General features: G+C 40.6%; 1 protein-coding gene and 1 pseudogene across 4 annotated transcripts in view; both read left to right on the top strand.

Annotated features, from left to right (window-relative positions):
- Aplp2 (amyloid beta precursor like protein 2) overlaps positions 1 to 20,990 on the top strand; it is an 80,688-nt gene that overhangs the window by 22,950 nt on the left and 36,748 nt on the right. For all 4 annotated transcript variants that reach the window (XM_004862634.3, XM_004862635.4, XM_004862632.4 and 1 more), the window contains exons 2-3: positions 13,757 to 13,930; positions 14,743 to 14,866. In XM_004862634.3, coding sequence (XP_004862691.1) covers positions 13,757 to 13,930; positions 14,743 to 14,866 — 298 coding nt within the window. The remainder of the gene's footprint in view (positions 1 to 13,756; positions 13,931 to 14,742; positions 14,867 to 20,990) is intronic.
- Positions 19,356 to 20,233, top strand: LOC110345437 (serine/threonine-protein phosphatase 2A 55 kDa regulatory subunit B gamma isoform pseudogene; annotated as a pseudogene).

Genomic DNA, 20,990 nt, shown 5'->3' with positions numbered 1-20,990 from the left:
GAAAGTATTGGAGTTTTGTGCTTGAATATTCTACAGAAAACTTTCCATTATTTGTATTATTTCTATCATCCATGAATCGATAAAAATGATTTAGAATGGACATATTTCATCGTTAATATTTAATCTAGTATTTCCTGGGTGTTTGTTACTTGAAATCATTCCAGCTTTTTAAGGTTTAGGCAGATCCATCCTTAGACATTCTCCCAACCCTGCACATGCTGTTTAGCACACTTTTAATACAGTAACTGCCTAAACATTATTGGCCATTGGTTTCAAAGATTAAGCCCAAGTTCACACCATTTGGGTTGTCTTATGTTAGTACTCTACCCTTCCGGCAACCTGACCCCTGTAGTTAGCATGTCTTCTAAAGTATGACAAATGACTGCTTTCCTGTGGAATCATAGTGAAATGTAATTCAGTGAGGCAGCTGTGTTTGTTTCCAAAAAGTACTTCTCATGGATTAGAAGATTTGGGAAAGTAAACTTTTGTCAGTTGCAGCATGTACCAAAATCCAGTTATTATTGTTAGTATTTCCTTTATTAAACTAAAATTTGGATAGCACCATATTTGTATTTCACAAAAGTAAACACTAGTGTCAAGACTGATTAAATAGATACCTTCCATGAGGTTATATAGTTATTACATATGAATGTCCATCAAGAAAACATTTAAAGAAATAACTTAGATATACATGGTACTCATTTTTTTTTTTTTCTTTTTTGGGTACAGGAATTGAACTCAGGACCTTGTTCTTGTAAGGCGACAGGAGGTGGAACCACTGAGCTAAATCCCCGGCCCTATATGTGGTACTCTTGATTCAAGAATTGTCTTAATAGATGTGGTACTGGGATTGAGCCCAGGGCCTTTGCGCCGAGCTACATCCCTGGCTCTTTATACGTTTTATGTTTTGAGACAGGGTCTCCCTAAATTACCCAGGCTGGGCTCAAACTGGCAGTCCTCCTGCTGAAGCCTCCCAAAGTGCTGGGGTACAGGCATGCACCATTACACCCAGCTGTATATCCATCTTGACTGCACTTCCTAGTCAGCTGGAAAGTGGGCCCAAACCAGGAAGCCAGCAACTCTGGTGACTTTCTAAGTGGTCAGATTGTATTAAATTGTTTGTGTAAACATTTGGTGACCCACAAAATAAACTGTGGAGCATTAATGCAACCTGCTTTATGTATGTCCCCTGATTTGATAGGCAAAGAATACAGTCTTTTAAACCCATTTCATGCCATCCTGAATTTTGGAAGAATAGTTAATCATATGGGGGCATCTTCCTGTGCATTTCCCCTGAGTGCCCGTAACTTAAGTCCTGTTCTGTGTAATTGTAATCAGCAAGAATTAAATCTTCAGGAGCCAGCTTGATGATAATGTTGCTTGCTCTGCTGCAGCAGGCATTAAGCTTAGTGCTTTTGTGCATTATCTTAATTTAATCCCCACAACAGGCCTGAGAGGAGTAGTAGCCCTGTTTTACAGATGAACAAATTTAAAGTCTGATAATAGTAGCCACATCAGTGCTTGAAGAGCGCCATTTTTGTGACAAACACTACTTCAAATACATTAGCCTCATTTTAATCGAAGAAACAGGCTCAGGGAGGGTAGGCGACATGCTAGAGACAGCACAGCTAGTCAGTGGTTGAGGTGGAGCTCATGGTTTGTGTTTGAGCCATGTCTTGATCCACTACTCCTGCACCTCCTCCAAGATGCAGAGTGCAGTGAGAAGACTGGCTGGCTAGGCCCGGTGGCTCCATACCCCAGAAGTAGGGCCCTTAGACTTCTTTGTATAACCCACTCATGAGAATCTTAGTAAACATTACTTTGCATATTTTTACATAAAAATGTTTTGCATATTTGTGTGTTTTCAATAACTTCCTTTGTAGAAGATTTTTAGCTCACATCTCACACACAGCAAAAGGCAAACTTCTATTAAATCATGGTGCTTGGAACTTTACCATTGTGATCCAGATGGACAAATTACCATGTTCTATAAAAAGCCTTGGAGACAGCTAAACCATTTTCAAACTTGGAAATGATATCTCATTTATACATTAATATTTAAAGCTCTAATAAAAGCAGGGGTTATTTGTATAAATTACTGCCTCTGAAAATAATGCCTAACAGCTTATACACATCAGTGTAAGAATAGTGTCCTTTACCACTTGGAGTTATCCCTCTACACCTAATTTGCCATTTTCTAATTAGAATTAAATTCAATTTTTTTTTAAAAAGCCCAGAATTTTCAATTGGTATAATGCAACAAATGGCCATTTTTAGAATGGGTTTTATTGTATTACTGCTAAAACTAGAACACATTTAACAAAAATCTTGCTATTTTTGTGAATAATGAATTGAAACATTTGAGGCCTGGATTTTTTTTTAAATTCAAAGTTGCTGCTAAAGATACTCTTAAGGTTCTAAGCTGTAGTCACCTTTTTGACAAACAACTAAAATAGAATTTCTATACACTAAGCTCTGGGTCAGAAATGTAATAGTTCTCCACTGTAGGGAAATAAAATTTAATATATGTACACCTGGGGCTTTATTGCAGTAGAATATGTGCCCATGTGTTTGGAATAAATTCAAGCAGATGATGAACAGCTAAAATGAGATAAGTTCATCTTTTTTGGTGGTGCTGGGAATCAAACTCAGGATCTTGTGCATGCTACATCAGCCCCCCAAAACACTTTATTTTAAATTACTTTTAGGGTTTAAATAAAAGTTGACAAGTTAGTTCAGAGGGCCCCCCCATGCCTTGCATTGATGTTAACATCTTATGTAACCCACAGCAGTTATCAAAATCAGGAAATTTGCATTGGCACTGCTTATGCAAATAGTTGCTCCAGTTTTCCCACTGTTGTCCTTTTCCTTTTTTTTAATTTTTATTTTTTTGTTGTCCTTTTCCTATTTCTAAGTCTTCCTTATGTCCCCACATTGTATTTACTTGTCATTTTTGCTTAGTCTTTTCCTGTCTGTAACAGCCCCTCAGTTTTTCCTGATCAGAATTCTTAAATGTCTTACTGCTCGTGAAATTAATGATGGTCTCTGATGGATGTCTCCACTCTAAAATAACTGTCTTCACTTCTGTAGCAAGTAAATATCTTGGGGGAGATACCTTGAAAGTGTACTAAGAACAAGATTTATGTCACTTCATTCACTTTAAGTAAATCTTCGGTGAAGGTTTGTGGGCATAGATTTAGATTGTTACGGTTTATGAATCATGAAATATCATTCAGCACTTGAACAAGCAAGAATGAAAATCGTATATAGGATCTTCAAGTCTTTTAATAGATTGCCATTTTACTGACTTTCTTATGGGCCTTTGAGTGACTCTCACTAGCCTGCACATGGTAATTAGATGCTGTAAAGGCCAATTTCAATTCAGTGTTTATTAAAACTGGATTTATGTTATCTTGCCTTCACAGCATAGAGTGTGTCTGTATGGTACCACCCCCTGTCCAAGGAAACATGATTTTCCCAGTAATGGGACACTTCCCTGCCCTGGGGAAGATGCTCCTTCTACAGCAGGCACCTTCACAAACCTTGGAGTAAGATTTGATTCCATGGCAGTAGCTTTAGCTAGGGAAGAAAAAACTGAGTTTACACCCTGGCTTTGCAGTTGAAGGTCTTGGTCTTGAGTGACTTTGTGAAGGGAGGTGGGTCAGTGGAGTTGTGTCTCTTATCTCTTGAAGTGATGATTAAAGGACCTGATTTATCATAGGTTCAAATTTTGATTTATTACATAATTTATGGTTTAAGCCATTTTGGAGTTTCAACCAAGTTACTAGAAGCACTTTTTACCAAGTTGAGTTTCTGTCCTTGGATAGCTAAACTCTCTTCCCTGAGCCGAATTAATAAAATGGAATTTCTTATTAAGAATGAATTATTAAGTAAAGTGGAAGCACTGGCTAGGAAAGCAATTGATGCAATTTGTTTTCAAAGCCTGGAAAGTGCTCCAGCATGCATAGATCACAAAGACTGGCTTAAGTGCCAACGCATGGGACATTAATTTTCTTTCATAAAGGATTTTAGGTTCACAGAATATCAGAAGTGCTGACTTGGCAGAGAAATCCCATTTGTAACATGTTAGATTAGGAAACAGATTGATTTATATGTTGATGTAATGGATCAAGGCGCAGCCTGTGCTTAAGAAAATGGAAAGCACATTAAATAAGAGTATTTTCAAAGTGAGTAAGTACAAACATTATAGAAAAAAATTATCCTATCTTACTCTAGGTAAGGAAGGGGTATGTTTGATTAGTTGATTCCTAGACATAGTCCACAGAGGCTTTTTATGTTTCAGATGATACCTTCCTGAGAGTCTCTCATGACCACAAGGATTAATCTTTCTGAACTCAGAAGTGAATCACTATAGCCTATTAGCTGTCTGGATTGATTCCAGTTACTCCTTTTTCTTGGTGATAACTGATGTGCGGATCTGTTGCTGCATAGCTCCTCTTCCTGTTGCTTTAACCTCTGGTATTTTAGCTTCTCTTTAGGGAAGATGATGCTGGCCATCACAGCACAGAGATCAAGTGCACTTACCATTCATGTGTTGACCTCCGTGGTTGACCCGTACACTGAACACTTACACAGTTGGAACTCTTGTGGTCTTTTAGCCAGCAACCATAATGAGTAACACGTGGAACGTAATCTTTGGTGCTGATGAATGGCTGCCTGCACTACAATTGACCACTTCACGGCTGTGGCTTGGGTGAGCTCTCATAACTAATTGATGCTGGGTCGTGCCCCCTGCCCCGTGCCTGTATTCATTTTGGAATTTAAGGGATAAATGTTCTACCTCTCTTCAGTCTTCTGAAAGATAAGGTGCCACACTTAAATCCTGTTTAATAGCTGCCTTTAATGTTAAAGTATACAAGAGTAGAAATAATTTAAGAAAAATTGCTCAGAACCTTTCAGATTTAACTCAGGTAGTTCAGTGAATGTTTGAATTTAGTACTGTGAAACTATTACTATAAATAAATGTGTATTCCTTTCTCTAGATACCTTTAAATGTTTTTCTTTCTTTGGAGGGGGCAGGAATTCACATCAGTTTGTAGCCTTACAAGCAGTTTTACTGAAGGAAGGCCTTGGACTTTCTCGTTTAATAATTGATAATTCATCACAGAAGGGTGACAGTTTTAGTTAATGAAGGTATCAGTTGTTTATTGGATTTAATAGAGATTTGTTCAGCTTTTATAAGTCTTGGCAACATTTTAATTCCAAATTAGCTTTCTCCCAGTGATCTAACAAATGTTTGTGTTTCCTTGTCTTATACTAGTAGAAAGCAGGCTGACTTTAATAAGCTACATTCTGTTTTGTTGTATTTCTTACTATCCCTAATTTACAGATTGAGCTTTGTCATAGATGTGTGCATAGGAAAAAGGATGTATGGTAGCGGATTTAATACTCTGCAGTGACAGGCATCCACTGGAGCCTTGGGATGCATCCCATGGGTAAAGGAGAGGACTATAGTAAGTAGCTGCGTAGATGCCTGTGCTTTTCTAGGGCACAATACTTTGCAGGAACCTTACTGTCATGATTCTTAAATGAACTGGTAATAGTTAAGAGCTAGTAGCAAAGCAAGATGATACTTACCCAAGAAAGACTTTATGGAATAGTTGTTTTTAACCCAACACAAGATACAAGTGTTCAAGAAATTCTCACTACACCTTTTTTACAAAAGGAAAGGGTGTGTCTTGCTGTGTTGTCCAGGTTGGCCTTGAACTCTTGGGCTCAAACAATCCTTCACCGCAGCAGAGACTATAGGCACCTCATCTGGTTCATGAAATCCCTTTCAGTATTTTGTTCCATGAATGTTGCCATCATATATTGAGTAATGCAAGCTGTGTTAGTCAGCTTTGTGTTACTGTAACAAAATGCCTAAGATAAAGAATTAAAAAAATGAAAAGGAAGCTGCTCCCCATGGTACACACCTGTAATCCCAGATTGAGGCAGGAGGATATGTAAAAAACATTAAAAAGGACTGGAGTGTAGGTCAGTTATAGAGCATACTGGGTTTGATCCCCAGGTACCAAAGGGGGGTCAGGGGAGGAGAGAGAGAGAAAGAGAGGATGAGCCAGGCATAGTGACAACATACCTGTAATCCCAGTACTCAGGAGTCTGAGGCAGAAAGATCATGAGTTTGAGACTAGTCTGAACTATATAGCAAGACTCTGTTAAAAAAAAAAAAAGGAAAGTATTATTTTGGCTCACAGTTTCAAAAGTTTCCATCTACAGTTGGTTGGCCTTGTTTTGCTTTTTTTTTGCTATCTGGGATCGAACTCAGGACCTTGCCCTTGCGAGGCAGGCGCCGGAACCACTGAGCTAAATCCCCCGCCCTGGTTGGCCTTGTTTTGGCAGAAGCTGCTGTTCACCTCATGGTGGCTGGGAAGCACAGTGAGACAGGAATGGGCTGGGGTCCCAATGTCCCCTTCAAGGGCATGCCCCAGTGATCTGATTTCTTCCACAGGGGCCCATCCCCTAAAGCAGTGCTGGCAAACCTATGGCATGCATGCTGCAGCCAGCTGTTTATCATTGAAAGCTATGAAAGGTTCTATTGTCTCTGGATAATATGAGCTGGTGACTGTCTTCACATGTAGGCCTTGAGGGGACATTCAAGATCCAGACTATAGGGCCGGGCATTTAGCTTAGCGGTGCCTTCTCCTGCCTTGCAAGTGCAAGGCCCCAAGTTTGATCCCTGGTACCAAAAAAAAAAATCCAAACTATAGCCCAAGCCAAACTTGACATCATCTTCTTCCTTACTCTCTATTATCTGATCTGTCCCAAGTCTTGCCCATTTTATTCTGTGATTTCTTGAATGTCTGTCCCCATCATACCACCTTAGCGCAAGGCACCATTGTTCCTCTTGTGCTGTGGATTCAGCCATTTTCCTGCATATGCTTTTGTTTCTTTCAGTTCACTTTCTATCCTGCAACCAGAAAAAGCATCATACCTTCATTTTTAAAATAGTAACTTGGGGGGTCGGGGATTTAGCTCAGTGGTTCTGCCACCTACCTCACAAGCACAAGGTCCTGATTTTGATCATCGGTACCAAAAAAAAATAGTAACTTGGAGTTTTAAAATCTCTGAACATTTCAGTGATACAGACTGAAGTCCTTTTGGGGTACACTCTGTAGACCTGTCTCAGCATTCCTCTCCACTCTGTCTCATTATCCCCATTCTCCATGTGAAATGCTCCAAGTTCCTTGATCATCTCCCTGCTCAAACCTATATCAGATTCCTTTTTAATACTGTCTTAGAACTGGGGATGTGATTATACATTTTTGTGTAAACTAGAGTGGACCCATGACTTTATGCTCACCCATCCTAACCATTTAGTATATTTCTTTGCAAGATAGTTCTTCAATAAAGATTTTTTGTTGTATGAATGAGATAATTGTAATATTGGAACATTAGTCATTCTTTAGTTTTATGATTTGATATGTGTACAACTTTGTAAATTGCTTGGATCTTTGTTTTTTGAATTAAATTCTTTTATTGGTACATTGTAGGTATACAACACAATTACATTTCTCACTGGGAATTGTACCTTTACATAATGCATCTTGGTTCTTATTTTTTCCCCATTCCTAGCGCTGCCTTCACACCCTCCACCCTTCCCTATTTACAAAGACTTTATTTCCATTTTTCCATTTCAAAGCATTTGTCTTTTTCCTTCTTTCCTTTCCCCTGCCCCTCCCACTACCCCTACCCCTTTGGACCTTTTCTTCCTATGTTGCATTATCAATTATTCATTCTAATCATTGGTACATTTTAGGTATACAATATAATGACATTCATCATTGGAAATTTGCACCTTTACATAGTCTCTCTTGGTTCTTACTTTTCACCCTTGCCCAGCCCTCCCTTCAACCCCTCCAGTCCTCCCTATTTACAAAGATTTTGTTCCTATTTTTCCATTTTCTCATATTAATACCATTCCCTTCTATCCTTTTCCCTAGCCCTCCCACTCCCTTCCCCTTTGCCCCTTTTCTTCCTATTTCACATTACCTATTATACATTTCGTCCTTATTTACACTTTCAGTTTCTCACACCAGAGAAACTATTTGGTATTTGCACATGTGTGTCCTATTTATTTCACTTAAGCATATGGCCTCAATGTGCATCCACTTAGCTATAAATGTCTCTAATTTCTCATTTTTTATGGCTGAGTAGTACTCCATTTTATAAAAAAACCACATTTTCTTTATCCAGTCTCCAGTTGATGGGCATTTGGGCTGTTTCCAAGTTTTAGCTATCACAAACTGTGCTACTATGAAAATGGGTGCACATATATCACTGTGGTATGATTCTTTTAATTCTTTGGGGAAGATCCCCAGCAGGGGAATAGTGAGGTCAAATGGGACTTCCAGTCCTACTTCTTTGAGGTATCTCCATACTGATTTCCACAGTGGTTGCACCAGTCTACACTCCCACCAGCAGTGGAGCAGGGTTCCTCTTTCCCCAGGGCCCCACCAGCATTTGTTACTGGTTGATTTCATGATAGCAGCCATTCTTTCTGGAGTGAGGTGGAATCTCAGCGTTGTTTTCATTTGCATCTCTCCAATGACCAGTGATGTTGAACATTTTTTCATGTATTTCTTTGCTATTTCTACTTCTTTGTCTGAGAAATGTCTGTTCATTTCAGATGCCCATTTTTCAGTTGGGTCTTTAAATTTGGGAAGTCTGATCTTTTTAAGTTCTTTATAGATTCCAGATAGTAGAACTTTGTCTGAGGAAGAGCAGGTGAAGATGTTTTCCCACATTGTGGGTTGTCTCTTCACACTGCTGGTGGTTTCTCTTGCTGTGCAGAAGCCTTTTAATAAGAAGAGATCCCATTTGTTGATTGTTTGCGCTAGTTCATGGGCAAATGAGGTTTTGTTTGTAAAATCTTTTCCTACACCAATGTCTTCAAGGGTTCTACCAAACCTCTGTTCCAGCCAGTTCAGTGTTTCTATTTTAATATGTAGATCTTTAATCCATTTTGATTTTAGTTTAGTGCATGGTGAGAGATACAGGTCTAGTTTTAATCTTTGGCAAGTTGAAGCCCAATTTTTCCAGCACCATTTATTAAAGAGGCTATCTTTCCTCCAGTGAGGGTGTTTGGCTCCTTTGTTGAAGATGAGATGGCTGAGTGTGTCTGGCATTGTTTCTGCATCTTCTAATCTGTTCCACTGTTCCTCAAGTCTGTTTCTTTGCCAGTACCATGCTGTTTTTATCACAGTAGCTTTGTAGTAGAGTTGCAGGTTGGGGATTGTGATACCCCCTGCCATGTCTCTGTTACCTAGAATTGCTTTTGCTATTCTGGGTCTCTTCTTGTTCCAAATGAATTTTTGGATTGTTTTCTCGAGGTCTATGAAGTATGCTGCTGGGATCTCAATTGGAATTGCATTAAATCTATATAGCAGTTTTGGAAGTATGGCCATTATCACTCTATTAATCCTTCCTACCCAGAAGCAGGGGATGTCTGCCCATTTTCTGATGTCATCTTCAGTCTCTCTTTTCAGAGTGCCATAGTTTTCAGAGAAGAGGTCTTTGATTTCTTTTGTTAGGATGATTCCTAGGTATTTCAGTTTTTTGGATGCTATTGTGAAAGGAATTATTTGCCCTATTTCTCTCTCAGTGAGTCTGTCATTGGTGTAGAGGAAAGCTATTGATTTTTGTGTGTTGACCTTGTATCCAGCTACTTGACTGAATTTGGTTATTAAGTCTAGAAGATTTTGGAGTTCTTGGGGTCTTCTATGTAGAGTATCTTGTCATCTGCAAATAATGACAATTTGACTTCTTCATTTTCTATCTGTATTCCTTTTATTTCTTTCTCTTGTCTAACTGTCATGGCTAATGTTTCCAAAACTATATTGAACAAGAGTAGTGATAATGGACATCCTTGTTTTGTTCCTGATTTGAGTGTGAAGGATTCCAGTTTTTGACCATTTAGTATGATATTGGCTGTTGGTTTTTTCATAGATGGCTTCTATCAGTTTGAGGTAGAGACCATCTATTCCAATTTTTCGTAGGGTTTTTATCATTAATGCATGTTGGATTTTGTCAAGTGCTTTTTCTGCATCTATGGAGAAAATCATATGGTATTTGTCCTTGGCTCTATAGATACAGTGTATTATATTGATTGATTTGCATATGTTGAACCATCCCTGCATCCCTGGGATGAATCCCACTTGGTCAGGGTGTATGATCTTCTTGATGATCTTCTGCATTCTGTTTGCCAGTATCTTATTAAGGATTTTTGCATCTACGTTCATTAGTGAGATTGGCCCATAGTTCTCCTTTTCAGTTGGGTCTTTCTCTGCTTTGGGGATCAAAGTGATGCTTGCTTTCAGGAATGAATTTGGGAATATTGCTTCCCTTTAAATTTCATTGAAGAGTTTAAACAGTAGTAGCAGTAGTTCCTCTCTCAATGTCTTGTAGAATTCAGCAGTGAAGCCATCAGGGCCCAGGCTTTTCTTAGTTGATATGTTTTTTATTACGTTTTCAATTTCATTGGTTGATATTGGGTTGTTTAGAATTTTTAGGTCTTCTTCGTTCAACTTTGGTAATTCATATGTATCTAGGAATCTGTCCATTTCTTCTGTGTTGTCCATCTTACTGGTGTATAGGTTCTAGAAGTAGGTATTGGTGATCCTCTGGATTTCTGCTGGGTCTGTTGTAATTTCACCCTTTTCATTCCTAATTGCATGGATTTGGGCCTTTTCTTTCCTTTTTCTGACAAGGTTGGCTAAAGGTCTGTCAGTTTTGTTAATTCTTTCGAAGAACCAACTCTTGGCTTCATTGATTTTTTTGTATCGTTCTCTTAGTCTCCATTGCATTGATTTCTCCTCTGATCTTTATAATTTCCTCCCTTGTATGAGTTTTGGGGTTGTCCTGCTCTTCTTTTTCTAGAAGCTTGAGGTTCAGCATCAGGTTGTTTAATTGGGCTCGTTCTGTTTTCCTAATATGCGTATTCACAGCTATGAATTTCCCTCCTAAGACTGCTTTCATTGTGTCCCATAGATTCCGATATGTTGTATTGTCATTGTCATTTAATTGAAGGAACTGTCTGATTTCTTCTTTAATTTCCTCTGTGACCCATTCAGAAGTGTGTTGTTCAATTTCCACATGTTTATGAAATTTTTTGAGTTTCTTTTGCTGTGAATCTCCAATTTCATCGCACTATGGTCTGATAATATACAGGGGATAACTTCAGTTCCTTTGCACTTACTTAAACATGTTCTATGTGTGAGTATGTGGTCTATTTTGGAGAATGACCCATGTGCAGCTGAGAAGAATGTGTGTTCTGATTTTGTGGGGTGGAAGACTCTGTAAACATCTGTTAAGTTCATTTGTTCAAGAGTTCAATTGAGTTCTAGTATTTCATTACTTATTTTTAGTCTAGTTGATCTATCTATTTGTGACAGTGGGGTGTTGAGGTCCCCCACTACAATTGTATTAATGCATATATGACTTTTCATGTCCATTAGTATTTGTTTTATATAGTTGGGTGCACTAGTGTTTGGTGCATAGATATTTATGATTGTCATCTCTTCCTCTTGGATTGTTCCCTTTACAAGGATGTAGTGTCCTTCTTCATCTCTCTTAATCAGTGTTGGTTTGAAATCTACTTGATCTGCAAAGAGGATAGCTACTCCTGCTTTTTTTGTGTTCTTATCGCATGAAGTATTGTTTTTCACCCTTTACCTTTCAGTCTATGAATTTCCTTTTGAATGAAGTGTGTTTCTTGTATGCAGCATATTGTTGAATTTTGCTTCTTGACCCATTCTGCCAGTCTCTTTCTTTTGATTGGTGAATTGAGACCATTAACATTGATGGTTATAACTGAAACGTATTGACTTGTCATTGCCATGACTTTTTCTTTTTGTTGGGTTCTCCCCCTTTCCATTTAATTTCTTGTCATGGCAGATGGATTCATTCTGCTTTGCTTCCTGGGGTTGTGATCCTCAATGTCTGTTCCTAGGCTATTGTGTAAAATTCTTTGGAGCGCTGGTTTGGTATTCACGAAGTTCCTAAGGTGCTCTTTGTTATGAAAATATCTTATTTCTCCATCCATTTTGAAAGATAGTTTTGCAGGGTACATCAATGTGGGTTGGAGGCTGTTTTCTTTTAGGGCTTGGAATATGTCACTCCAAGCTCTTCTTGCCTTGATGGTTTGTGTTGAGAAGTCTGCTGTGATTCTGATGGGCTTTCCTTTGTATGTGATTTGTTTCTTTTCTCTGACTGCTTGTAGAACTTTGTTCTTCTGTTGAGTTTCTGGAATCTTAACAATTATATGCCTATGTGTAGATTTTTTTTGATCAAGGCCAGCTGGAGTCCTATATGCCTCACTTATCTGTATGTCAAGTTCTTTTCCCCTGCTTGGGAAATTTTCTGCCATTATTTCTGTGAAGAGATTTTTTATGTCATCTCCACTCTCTCCTGTTTCTTCATTGAGCCCAATCAATCTTATGTTATTCTTCTTTGCATCATCTAGCAGCTGCTGGATTGATTTCTCATGTTTCCTTATAATTTTGAAGCAATTTTTCTTTTCCTTGTCACTAATTGCAGTCTTATCTTCTGTATCTGAAATTCTGTCCTCACATTGGCTCATTCTGCTGTGTAGACTTTCAGTGGAATTTTTCATGTCCTGGAAATCTATTTGCATCTGTTTTATGGATTCCATTTGTTTCCTATGTTGGGATTCCATCATGTTCCTGAGCTCCTCTCTAGATTTATTAATCATGTCTTGCACTAGGGGCACAATTTCTCCTGTTATCTGAGAAATTATTTCTGATTTCATTTTTTTCCAGATCCCCTTTTGTTGCCAGTTCAGTGGGTCCAGGTGGTTGAGTATCAGAGTGTTCCATCTCATTTCCCTTTGAGGTTGCTGTAGGTGATCTGGAAGTCTGGTTTTGAGACTTATTTACGTGTTTTTCTCATTTCGACTGGGGCGGGGTCTTGTTAGCGCCTGCCTGGATTACCTCCTCTGAGCTGGGTGAGGCGGGACAGGGGCCGGGAGCAGCGGGAGGGATGGTGGCCGGGAAGCCCCTTCCTCTGGACCAGGAGCGGTGGATGGTGGCTCAGAAGCCCCTCCCTCTTGGCCAGTAGCCGTGGGAGGGATGGTGGCCTGGAAGCCCCTTCCTCTGGGCCAGGAGCAGCAGGACAGAAGGTGGCCCAAAAGCCCTTTCCTCTGGGCTGGGCGCAGTGGGAGGGATGGTGACCGGGAAGCCCCTTCCTCTGGGCCAGGAGCAGTGGGATGATGGCTCAGAAGTCCCTACCTCTGGGCCGGGAACAGTGGGACTCAGTACCTTGGTCTGGTGGTCTGGTGTCCTCTGCGTCTTTGTAGTGTGGAACCAGGTGGCTGCCTATCTGCAGCGGGGTGATTCGGAGTCTTCCGCGTGACTCAGGACCTCAGTAGGGCGTGTACAGACCTTCCTGTGTGCAGCGGGCTGATTTGGCGTGTTCTGTGCGACTCAGGACCTCGGTAGGGCGTCACTTGCATCTTGATAGACTAGTTACGCTTTAAGTTCTCAAGTTAGAAGTATCCCGGTGGGGATTTGGGGCTAGATTTCACATTGACCTTTCACTTTGATCATATGTACCCGAATTCTGTCCTACATCCTGGGAGAAGGATTTGTTTTTTAAAATAAAAAATAAATAATGACAGTAAATTATCAAAAGACCAGTTCTATCAAAAACCACTGAGTATTTGTTTCTGCCAGCCTTTTTTGGAGTAAACCTGGTTTTTTGTATTCCTCTTCGGTAGGCTCTTGCAGCCAATGCTGGAACAGGATTTGCTGTTGCTGAGCCTCAGATTGCAATGTTTTGTGGGAAGTTAAATATGCACGTGAACATTCAGACTGGGAAATGGGAACCTGACCCAACAGGCATGAAGAGCTGCTTTGGAACAAAAGAAGAGGTTCTTCAGTACTGTCAGGAGGTAAGATTATTGTCAGCAAGTTAAAACCTCCTTTTTTTTGTCCTGGGCCAGAGTTGAATCTCTTTACCTTAAAAACAGATACTCCATTCTTTTGACCCAAGACCAAAATGCTAATAACTGGAGCCATAGGTCTTCTGTTTCTGGTGTGACTGAGATCTCACCAAGACTTTGCCTGTGTGTGGCTCTGAGCAAGTGCTGTAAAAGCACAGACTGATTCTTTTATCTTCCTCCTGTATTGGGAAGATGGAAGGCAAAACATGTCACATGTATTCTTGTGTTTTCTATTTGTTGATAGAAAGCCACCAGTACTGTAAATTATCATCTCAGATCTGATTCAATTTTCTTTTGATTCAAAAAGAAAAGGATATACCATGTTTTAACTTCTTATCAAAACTAACATAGGGTGAAGGATGAAGAATTTGGTAACATTAACAAACTTACTTCATTAACAGATTTACTTTGTGGTTTTTTTCCCCAAAAAACTTAATGAGCATGCTTTATAAGCAAACTTAATACTTTATTGGATTTGTTTTGGGTTGAAGGCTTCCTGTTTTTGTTCTTAAATGCAGATTCCTTCTTTGATGAGAATGCATGAAAGCAGTAAGAAATCTAACCTGTTAGTCAAAAGAAAACTAAGAGGATCTTTTTACTTGAAAACTTCATTTGGTGCTAGAAGTAGTGGAGTGGAACTTAGATTTATGTAGGATAAGAATGGAGGATGAGTAAACTTAGGTCCTTATTCTTGCTTGAAAGTGCATGCCCATCTGCAGGTTGATTTATCATGTGTGTTTGTGTTTTCTTTTCCTTAACAGATGTATCCAGAGCTACAGATCACAAATGTGATGGAGGCAAATCAGCCAGTCAGTATTGACAACTGGTGCCGGAGGGACAAAAAACAATGCAAGAATCACATTGTTATACCTTTCAAGTGTCTTGGTGAGTGTTCTTGGTTAACTTTTCAGGAAGTCTTTCCCTCCCCTCCTTAAATCTAATTTTCTCTTGGCTCACAGTGATGTATCTGCATCCGTTAAGATGAATTTATTGGGAGATTTCTCTTATGGGTATTTAGTGCTTTCTGAATATGGTTTAGACTTGCAAAGTCGATGGTTGGCTACTTCTCTTGATTACTAACTTGGCTTCTCTTGTGGATGTTTTGTCTCTGGAGGATCAGCCTTTTCTGTGATACTGAGTAAGCCCATTACAAGCACACCAATCCAGCTTTGTCCTCATGTTAGCTGTTTGAAATTAATGTTTTACAACAGTAGTAGAGAGGGATACTAAAGAAAGCAGCCAAAGGAAGGAAGAATCTTCTGACTTCATCCTACACACATTTGCACTGTTAATCAGGCCACACTTCTGGTCATGTTTAGGAGGAAAAGTGACTCATAAAAGCCTGTGGACAGGTGCCAGGGCCAGATGCTGTGAGACCTGCCACTTCTAAGGGCTTGGAGCTTACCCGGCTGTTCATGATTCCATTGCTAGCATTCATATTCAGAGCCAAGTTGAATAAACCTGTGGCAGTATTACTGGGGAACAGTTGCTTAGTGAATGTAGTCATCCTGTTTATCACCTGACACATCTGAATTATAGTCACATATCGAGAGTCCGGGTGATTCAGGAATAGATTTGGTCACAGATGCTTTAAAAAGACAAAACAATCAATTTCAGATTGTCTGTGATAGCATTAACATACATATAACAGCCAGGGATTTAGCTCAGTGGTTCCATCGCCTGCCTCACAAGGGCAAGGTCCCGAGTTCGATCCCTGGTACCATAATATATATATATATCATTAACATAAACATCTTGTGTAGTTTTGTAAATATGTCTAATTTGAGCCATCAATTTATATTCTTTTCTTCTCTCCCTTTGTTAAAACCTTAAACCACAGCAAAATGGAATACATTACTTTCTTAGTCTCATGTGTGGCAAGGAACAGTGGCCAAATAATAGGAAGGAGCAGCACCTGAAGAGCAGTTATTTAAAACCTGCAGCAATTAACTTGCTTTGACAGCATTCAGAAGGAGAAAAGGGGACACTGTGTGTGCTTAACACCATTTACTTTAAAGTGGAGCATTCGCAGTAGTGTAGCACTTGTTAAAAATTTTGTATGATATGTTACAAGGATGTTCTTTCCTCCATTCGCCTCAGAGAATTCTCTGCACATGAGGTTTCATTCATTGTAAAATTCTCAAGCTATAAGTGAAACAAAAGATTGTTTTTTAATATTTCTAGACCATAGAAAGAATTTGTAATTGTTTCTGTTTTTGCATTATTCCTCTTGGAGGACACTGAGCTTTAATCTTCCTTGCTAGATTACTATGCTACATATCTAAGTGAGACCTGGACCTGGGAGACCCCTCTGATTCTTCTTAGCCTTTGTCTCCCCACATCCTTTTGGTTTTCCAGTGACCTGGTTTTTACCTCTTCAATATGGCCTATATTCATGATCCCCAAATGCACTGAGGCACCCCAGGGTGGTGCACCGACTTAAAGGGCATTGTGTGATTGGTTATCTGTCAGATGTTACAACTTCTAGTTGAAAGCGGTTTCCGTTTTCTGCATTCTTCACCTGCCGATGACCTCATCTTTGTAAAACTGTGTTTGCAGTGGTTTCTGTGACAAAAAGCAAGCATCCTATGAAAGTCACTGTAGAAGAAGAAATGAAGGTAATAGTGTTGGTCCAGTTGCAGTGTAGAAGGAGTTGTGACGTACTCAAATCACACTAACATGGTAGGACATAAATACTTAATAAGTTGTTATACCCAGCTACTGTTAAATACTGTTTGGCCTAGGGTTGCAAAAAAAAGAAAAAAAATTGAGACACTCAGGATATTGTGAGTTGAAAAAATTTGGGAATCTCTGGCTTCTGTCCTCCTCCATCAGACTCCCACTGTTCTACTTCAGCCTTTTGTCACTGTTTGGACTACAATGACAGGTTTGTTGGGATATAATTTATATACTATACAACTTACCCATTTTAAAGGATGGATTTTAGGGCCGGGGATGTCGCCCAGTGGCATCTTGGCTTCCTGGCGTGTGAAAGGTCTTGAGTTTGATTCCCAGTACCCAAAAATAAAGTATAATTGTATTTATTTACTTACTTTTTTTGGTACCGGGGATCGAACTCGGGACCTTTTGCATTTGAGGCAGGCAGCGGCACCACTGAGCTAAATCCCCGGCCCTAAATATACATTTTAATGATTTATAGTATATTCATTTAGTTATATGGCATGGATGATTCTTTTTTTGAGACAGGGTCTTACTATGTAGTTCAGGCTGGCCTTGAAATTACTATGTAGCACAGGCTGGCCTCAAACTCACAGTGATCCTCCTCCCTCAGCCTCCCGAGTGCTGGGATTACAGGTTTGCACCACCCACCATCATGCCTGGAGGATGATTCTTCTAACATACAAACTACACTTAAAATTCGTTAAGTAAAAAGTGAGTGACCTGTATAACTTACTCACTGGAAATAACCACAGTGAATCCTTTTACATGTATTAAAATTAGTACTACATGATGAAGTAAGAGATGGTGGTAGCGGTGGCGTCAATTCTGAAACCTCATTTAAAATACTGCTGCTTAGCTGGCCATGTTGGTGCATGCCTATAATCTCAGCCCTCTGGAAGGATGAGGCGGGAAGATTGCAAATTCAGCCCAGCCTGGGCAACTTAGGGACTTATAAGACCTGTCTCAAAAATAAGTGGTGGACGCTGAATTCTACAAGACATTTAGAGAGGAACTACTGCTACTACTGTTTAAACTCTTCAATGAAATTGAAAGGGAAGCAATATTCCCAAATTCATTCCTGAAAGCAAGCATCACTTTGATCTCCAAAGCAGAGAAAGACCCAACCGAAAAGGAGAACTATGGGCCAATCTCACTAATGAACGTAGATGCAAAAATCCTTAATAAGATACTGGCAAATAGAATGCAGAAGATCATCAAGAAGATCATACACCCTGATCAAGTGGGATTCATCCCAGGGATGCAGGGATGGTTCAACATATGCAAATCTATCCATGTAATACACTATATCAATAGAGCCAAGGACAAAAACCATATGACTATCTCCATAGATGCAGAAAAAGCATTTGACAAAATTCAACATGGATTTATGATAAAACCCCTACAAAAAATTAGAACAGATGGTCTCCAACTCAATCTGATAAGAGCCATCTATGAAAAACCAACAGCCAGTATCATACTAAATGGTCAAAACCTGAAATCCTTCACACTGAAATCAGGAACAAGACAAGGATGTCCACTATCACCACTCCTGTTCAATATAGTCTTGGAAACATTAGCCACGGCAGTTGACAAGAGAAAGAAATAAAAGGACTAAAAATAGGATATGAAGAAGTCAAATTGTCATTATTTGCAGATGACATGATACTGGATATCAAAGACAACAAGAACTCCACCAAAAATCTTCTAGACTTAAGAACCAAATTCAGTAAAGTAGCTGGATACAAGGTCAGCGCACAAAAATCAACAACTTTCCTCTACATGAACCACAGACTCACTGAGAGAGAAGTAGGGTAAACAATTCCTTTCACAATAGCATCCAAAAAACTGAAATACCTAGGAATCAACCTAGCAAAAGAAATCAAAGACCTCTTCTCTGGAAACTATAGCACTTTGAAAAGAGAGATTGAAGATAATAACAGAAAATGGAAAAACATCCCTTGCTCCTAGGTAGGAAGGATTAACATAGTGAAAATGGCCATACTTCCAAAACTGCTATATAGATTCAATCCAATCCCAGTTGAAATCCCAGCAGCATACTTCATAGACCTTGAGAAAACAATCCAAAAATTCATTTGGAACAAGAAGAGACCCAGAATAGCAAAAGCAATTCTAGGTAACAGAGACATGGCAAGGGGGTATAGGGGGTATTACAACCCCCAACTTGAAACTATACTACAAAGCTACTGTGATTAAAAACAGCATGGTACTGGCAAAGAAACAGACCTGAGGAACAGTGGAACAGATTAGAAGATGCAAAACAACTCCAGAGACACTCAGCCACTTTAACAAAGGAGCCAAACACCCTCACTGGAGGAAAGATAGCCTATTCAATAAATGGTGTTGGGAAAAGTGGATTTCAACCTGCCAGAGATTAAAACTAGACCCATATGTATCACCATGCTCTAAACTAAGATCAAAGTGAATTGATTAAAGATCTTAAGTATTAAAACAGAAATGCTGAATTGGCTGGAACAGAGGTTAGGTAGAACTCTTGAAGACATTGGTGTAGGAAAAGATTTTGTGAACAAAACCTCAGTTGCCTGTGAACTAGCACAAACAATCAACAAGTGGGATCTCTTCTTATTAAAAGGCTTCTGCACAGCAAGAGAAACCACCAGCAGTGTGAAGAGACAACCCACAATGTGGGAAAAAATTCTTTACCTGTTGTCCCTCAGATAAAAGTCTACTATCTCGAATCTATAAAGAACTTAAAAAGATCAGACCTCCCTCCCAAATTTAAAGACCCAATCCGAAAATGGGCGTCTGAAATGAACAGACATTTCTCAAAGAAGTAGAAATGGCAAACGTATGAAAAAATGTCCAACATCACTGGTCATTGGAGAGATGCAAATGAAAACAATGCTGAGCAAGGGCTCCCTGCGGCTGTGTGACATGTGGGCGGCCGCACTGTGTGACAAGCACTCCAAGCTCGAGGACCCCAGCAGCTGCCCCTTCTTCTCCGAGATCATCTCCTTGGTGTCAGACGTGAAGTTCAGCCACAGTGGCTGCTACATGCTCATGAGGGACCACCTCACGGTTAAGGTCTGGGACCTGAATATGGAGGTGTGGCCCATCGAGATCTACCAGGTGCATGATTACCTTTGCAGCAAGCTCTGCTTGCTCTAGGAGAATGAGTGCATCTTTGACAAGTTTGCACCTGGAATGGCAGCAACAGCAAGCAGGATGTGACCCCCGAGGCGTTGCAGGAGAGTAGCAAGCTGAGGGTCATGCTCAAGCCATGGTGTGTGTGCGTTGGTGGCAAGCGGCAGCGCAACAGCATCAGCATGGACAGCTTGGACTTCACCAAGAAGATCCTGCACACGGCCTGGCACCCGGCCGAGAGTATCATCGCCATCACCACCACATCTTCCAGGACAAGGTCAACTCCAATATGCACTAGGGGCCCACAGCCCGGCCCAGGCTGGCCGTCCCCAGGGTGCCCTTCACACCTGCAACATGGGAGGTGCCCATCATTGAGTGAAGGGCACCTGGGCCTAGTCCCACTCTGCCAGCCTCTGTGGCCTTGGATGGCTAGGATCTGCTTAAAGAAGGAAGAGGTCCACAGGCACAAGGCATCAAATGGCCATGGTCATCAAGCCGTCAGGGTCCGGGCTTCTTTCCATTCACTCTGTTCCCTGTCTTGGGCTGCAGTCTTTCCCACACTATTAATTGTCCATCCAGCCGGTCTTTTCAGAGGGAGCCAGAGCTGGGGGCTCCAAGGACAAACACCAAGGGTCACACAGGCCAGCGGAGGGCTTGGACATAAGTGGGCAGCTTGCACTGCTTTGGGGCTGGTCCCGCCCCGGCTTTCTGGATAGGGAATTTGCACTGTGATCTGTAGATGTCCCACCCCTGGGCAGGTTCCAAGAGGAAAGGTGGGGCCCTCGAGTGCTGGTCCTCCCACCTTGTTGACCCCCTTTGCTGAGCGGCTGTGACACCTGGGCCGGGTGCTCAGCCTGAGGTGCATCCATTGGATTCCTGTAGCCTGGTCCATGGCAGCTGCACGGTCCTCCCCCAGGGACTCTGCCTTCTGCCCGCAGCCATCACATGGCTGTCTGTTCACTTCCCCTACACACTTGCTGTCCCTGGGTGCCAGCGCTGTACTGGGAACCAGCATGGAGGGTAAAAAATGATTGTCCCCATTGTACATGAGAGGAAACCAAGCTCTGGGTAAAGACACAGCCACCCAAGACAGGCACCATGGACTGTTGCAATTGGGGGTGCTGTCCCTGATCCGTGAAGGCACCAGTGCCTCACAGCCCAATGCTGAGGGGCGCTGTCTCCTCACTTGTGTCTCGATGACAAG

Source organism: Heterocephalus glaber, unplaced genomic scaffold (assembly GCF_053883595.1).
Source record: "Heterocephalus glaber isolate CG9 unplaced genomic scaffold, H.glaber_assembly_v1.0 deba00001446, whole genome shotgun sequence".
Taxonomy (NCBI): Eukaryota; Metazoa; Chordata; class Mammalia; order Rodentia; family Bathyergidae; genus Heterocephalus; species Heterocephalus glaber.
Note: the sequence above shows the minus strand (reverse complement) of the source record. Positions and strands in the feature narration are given on the sequence as shown.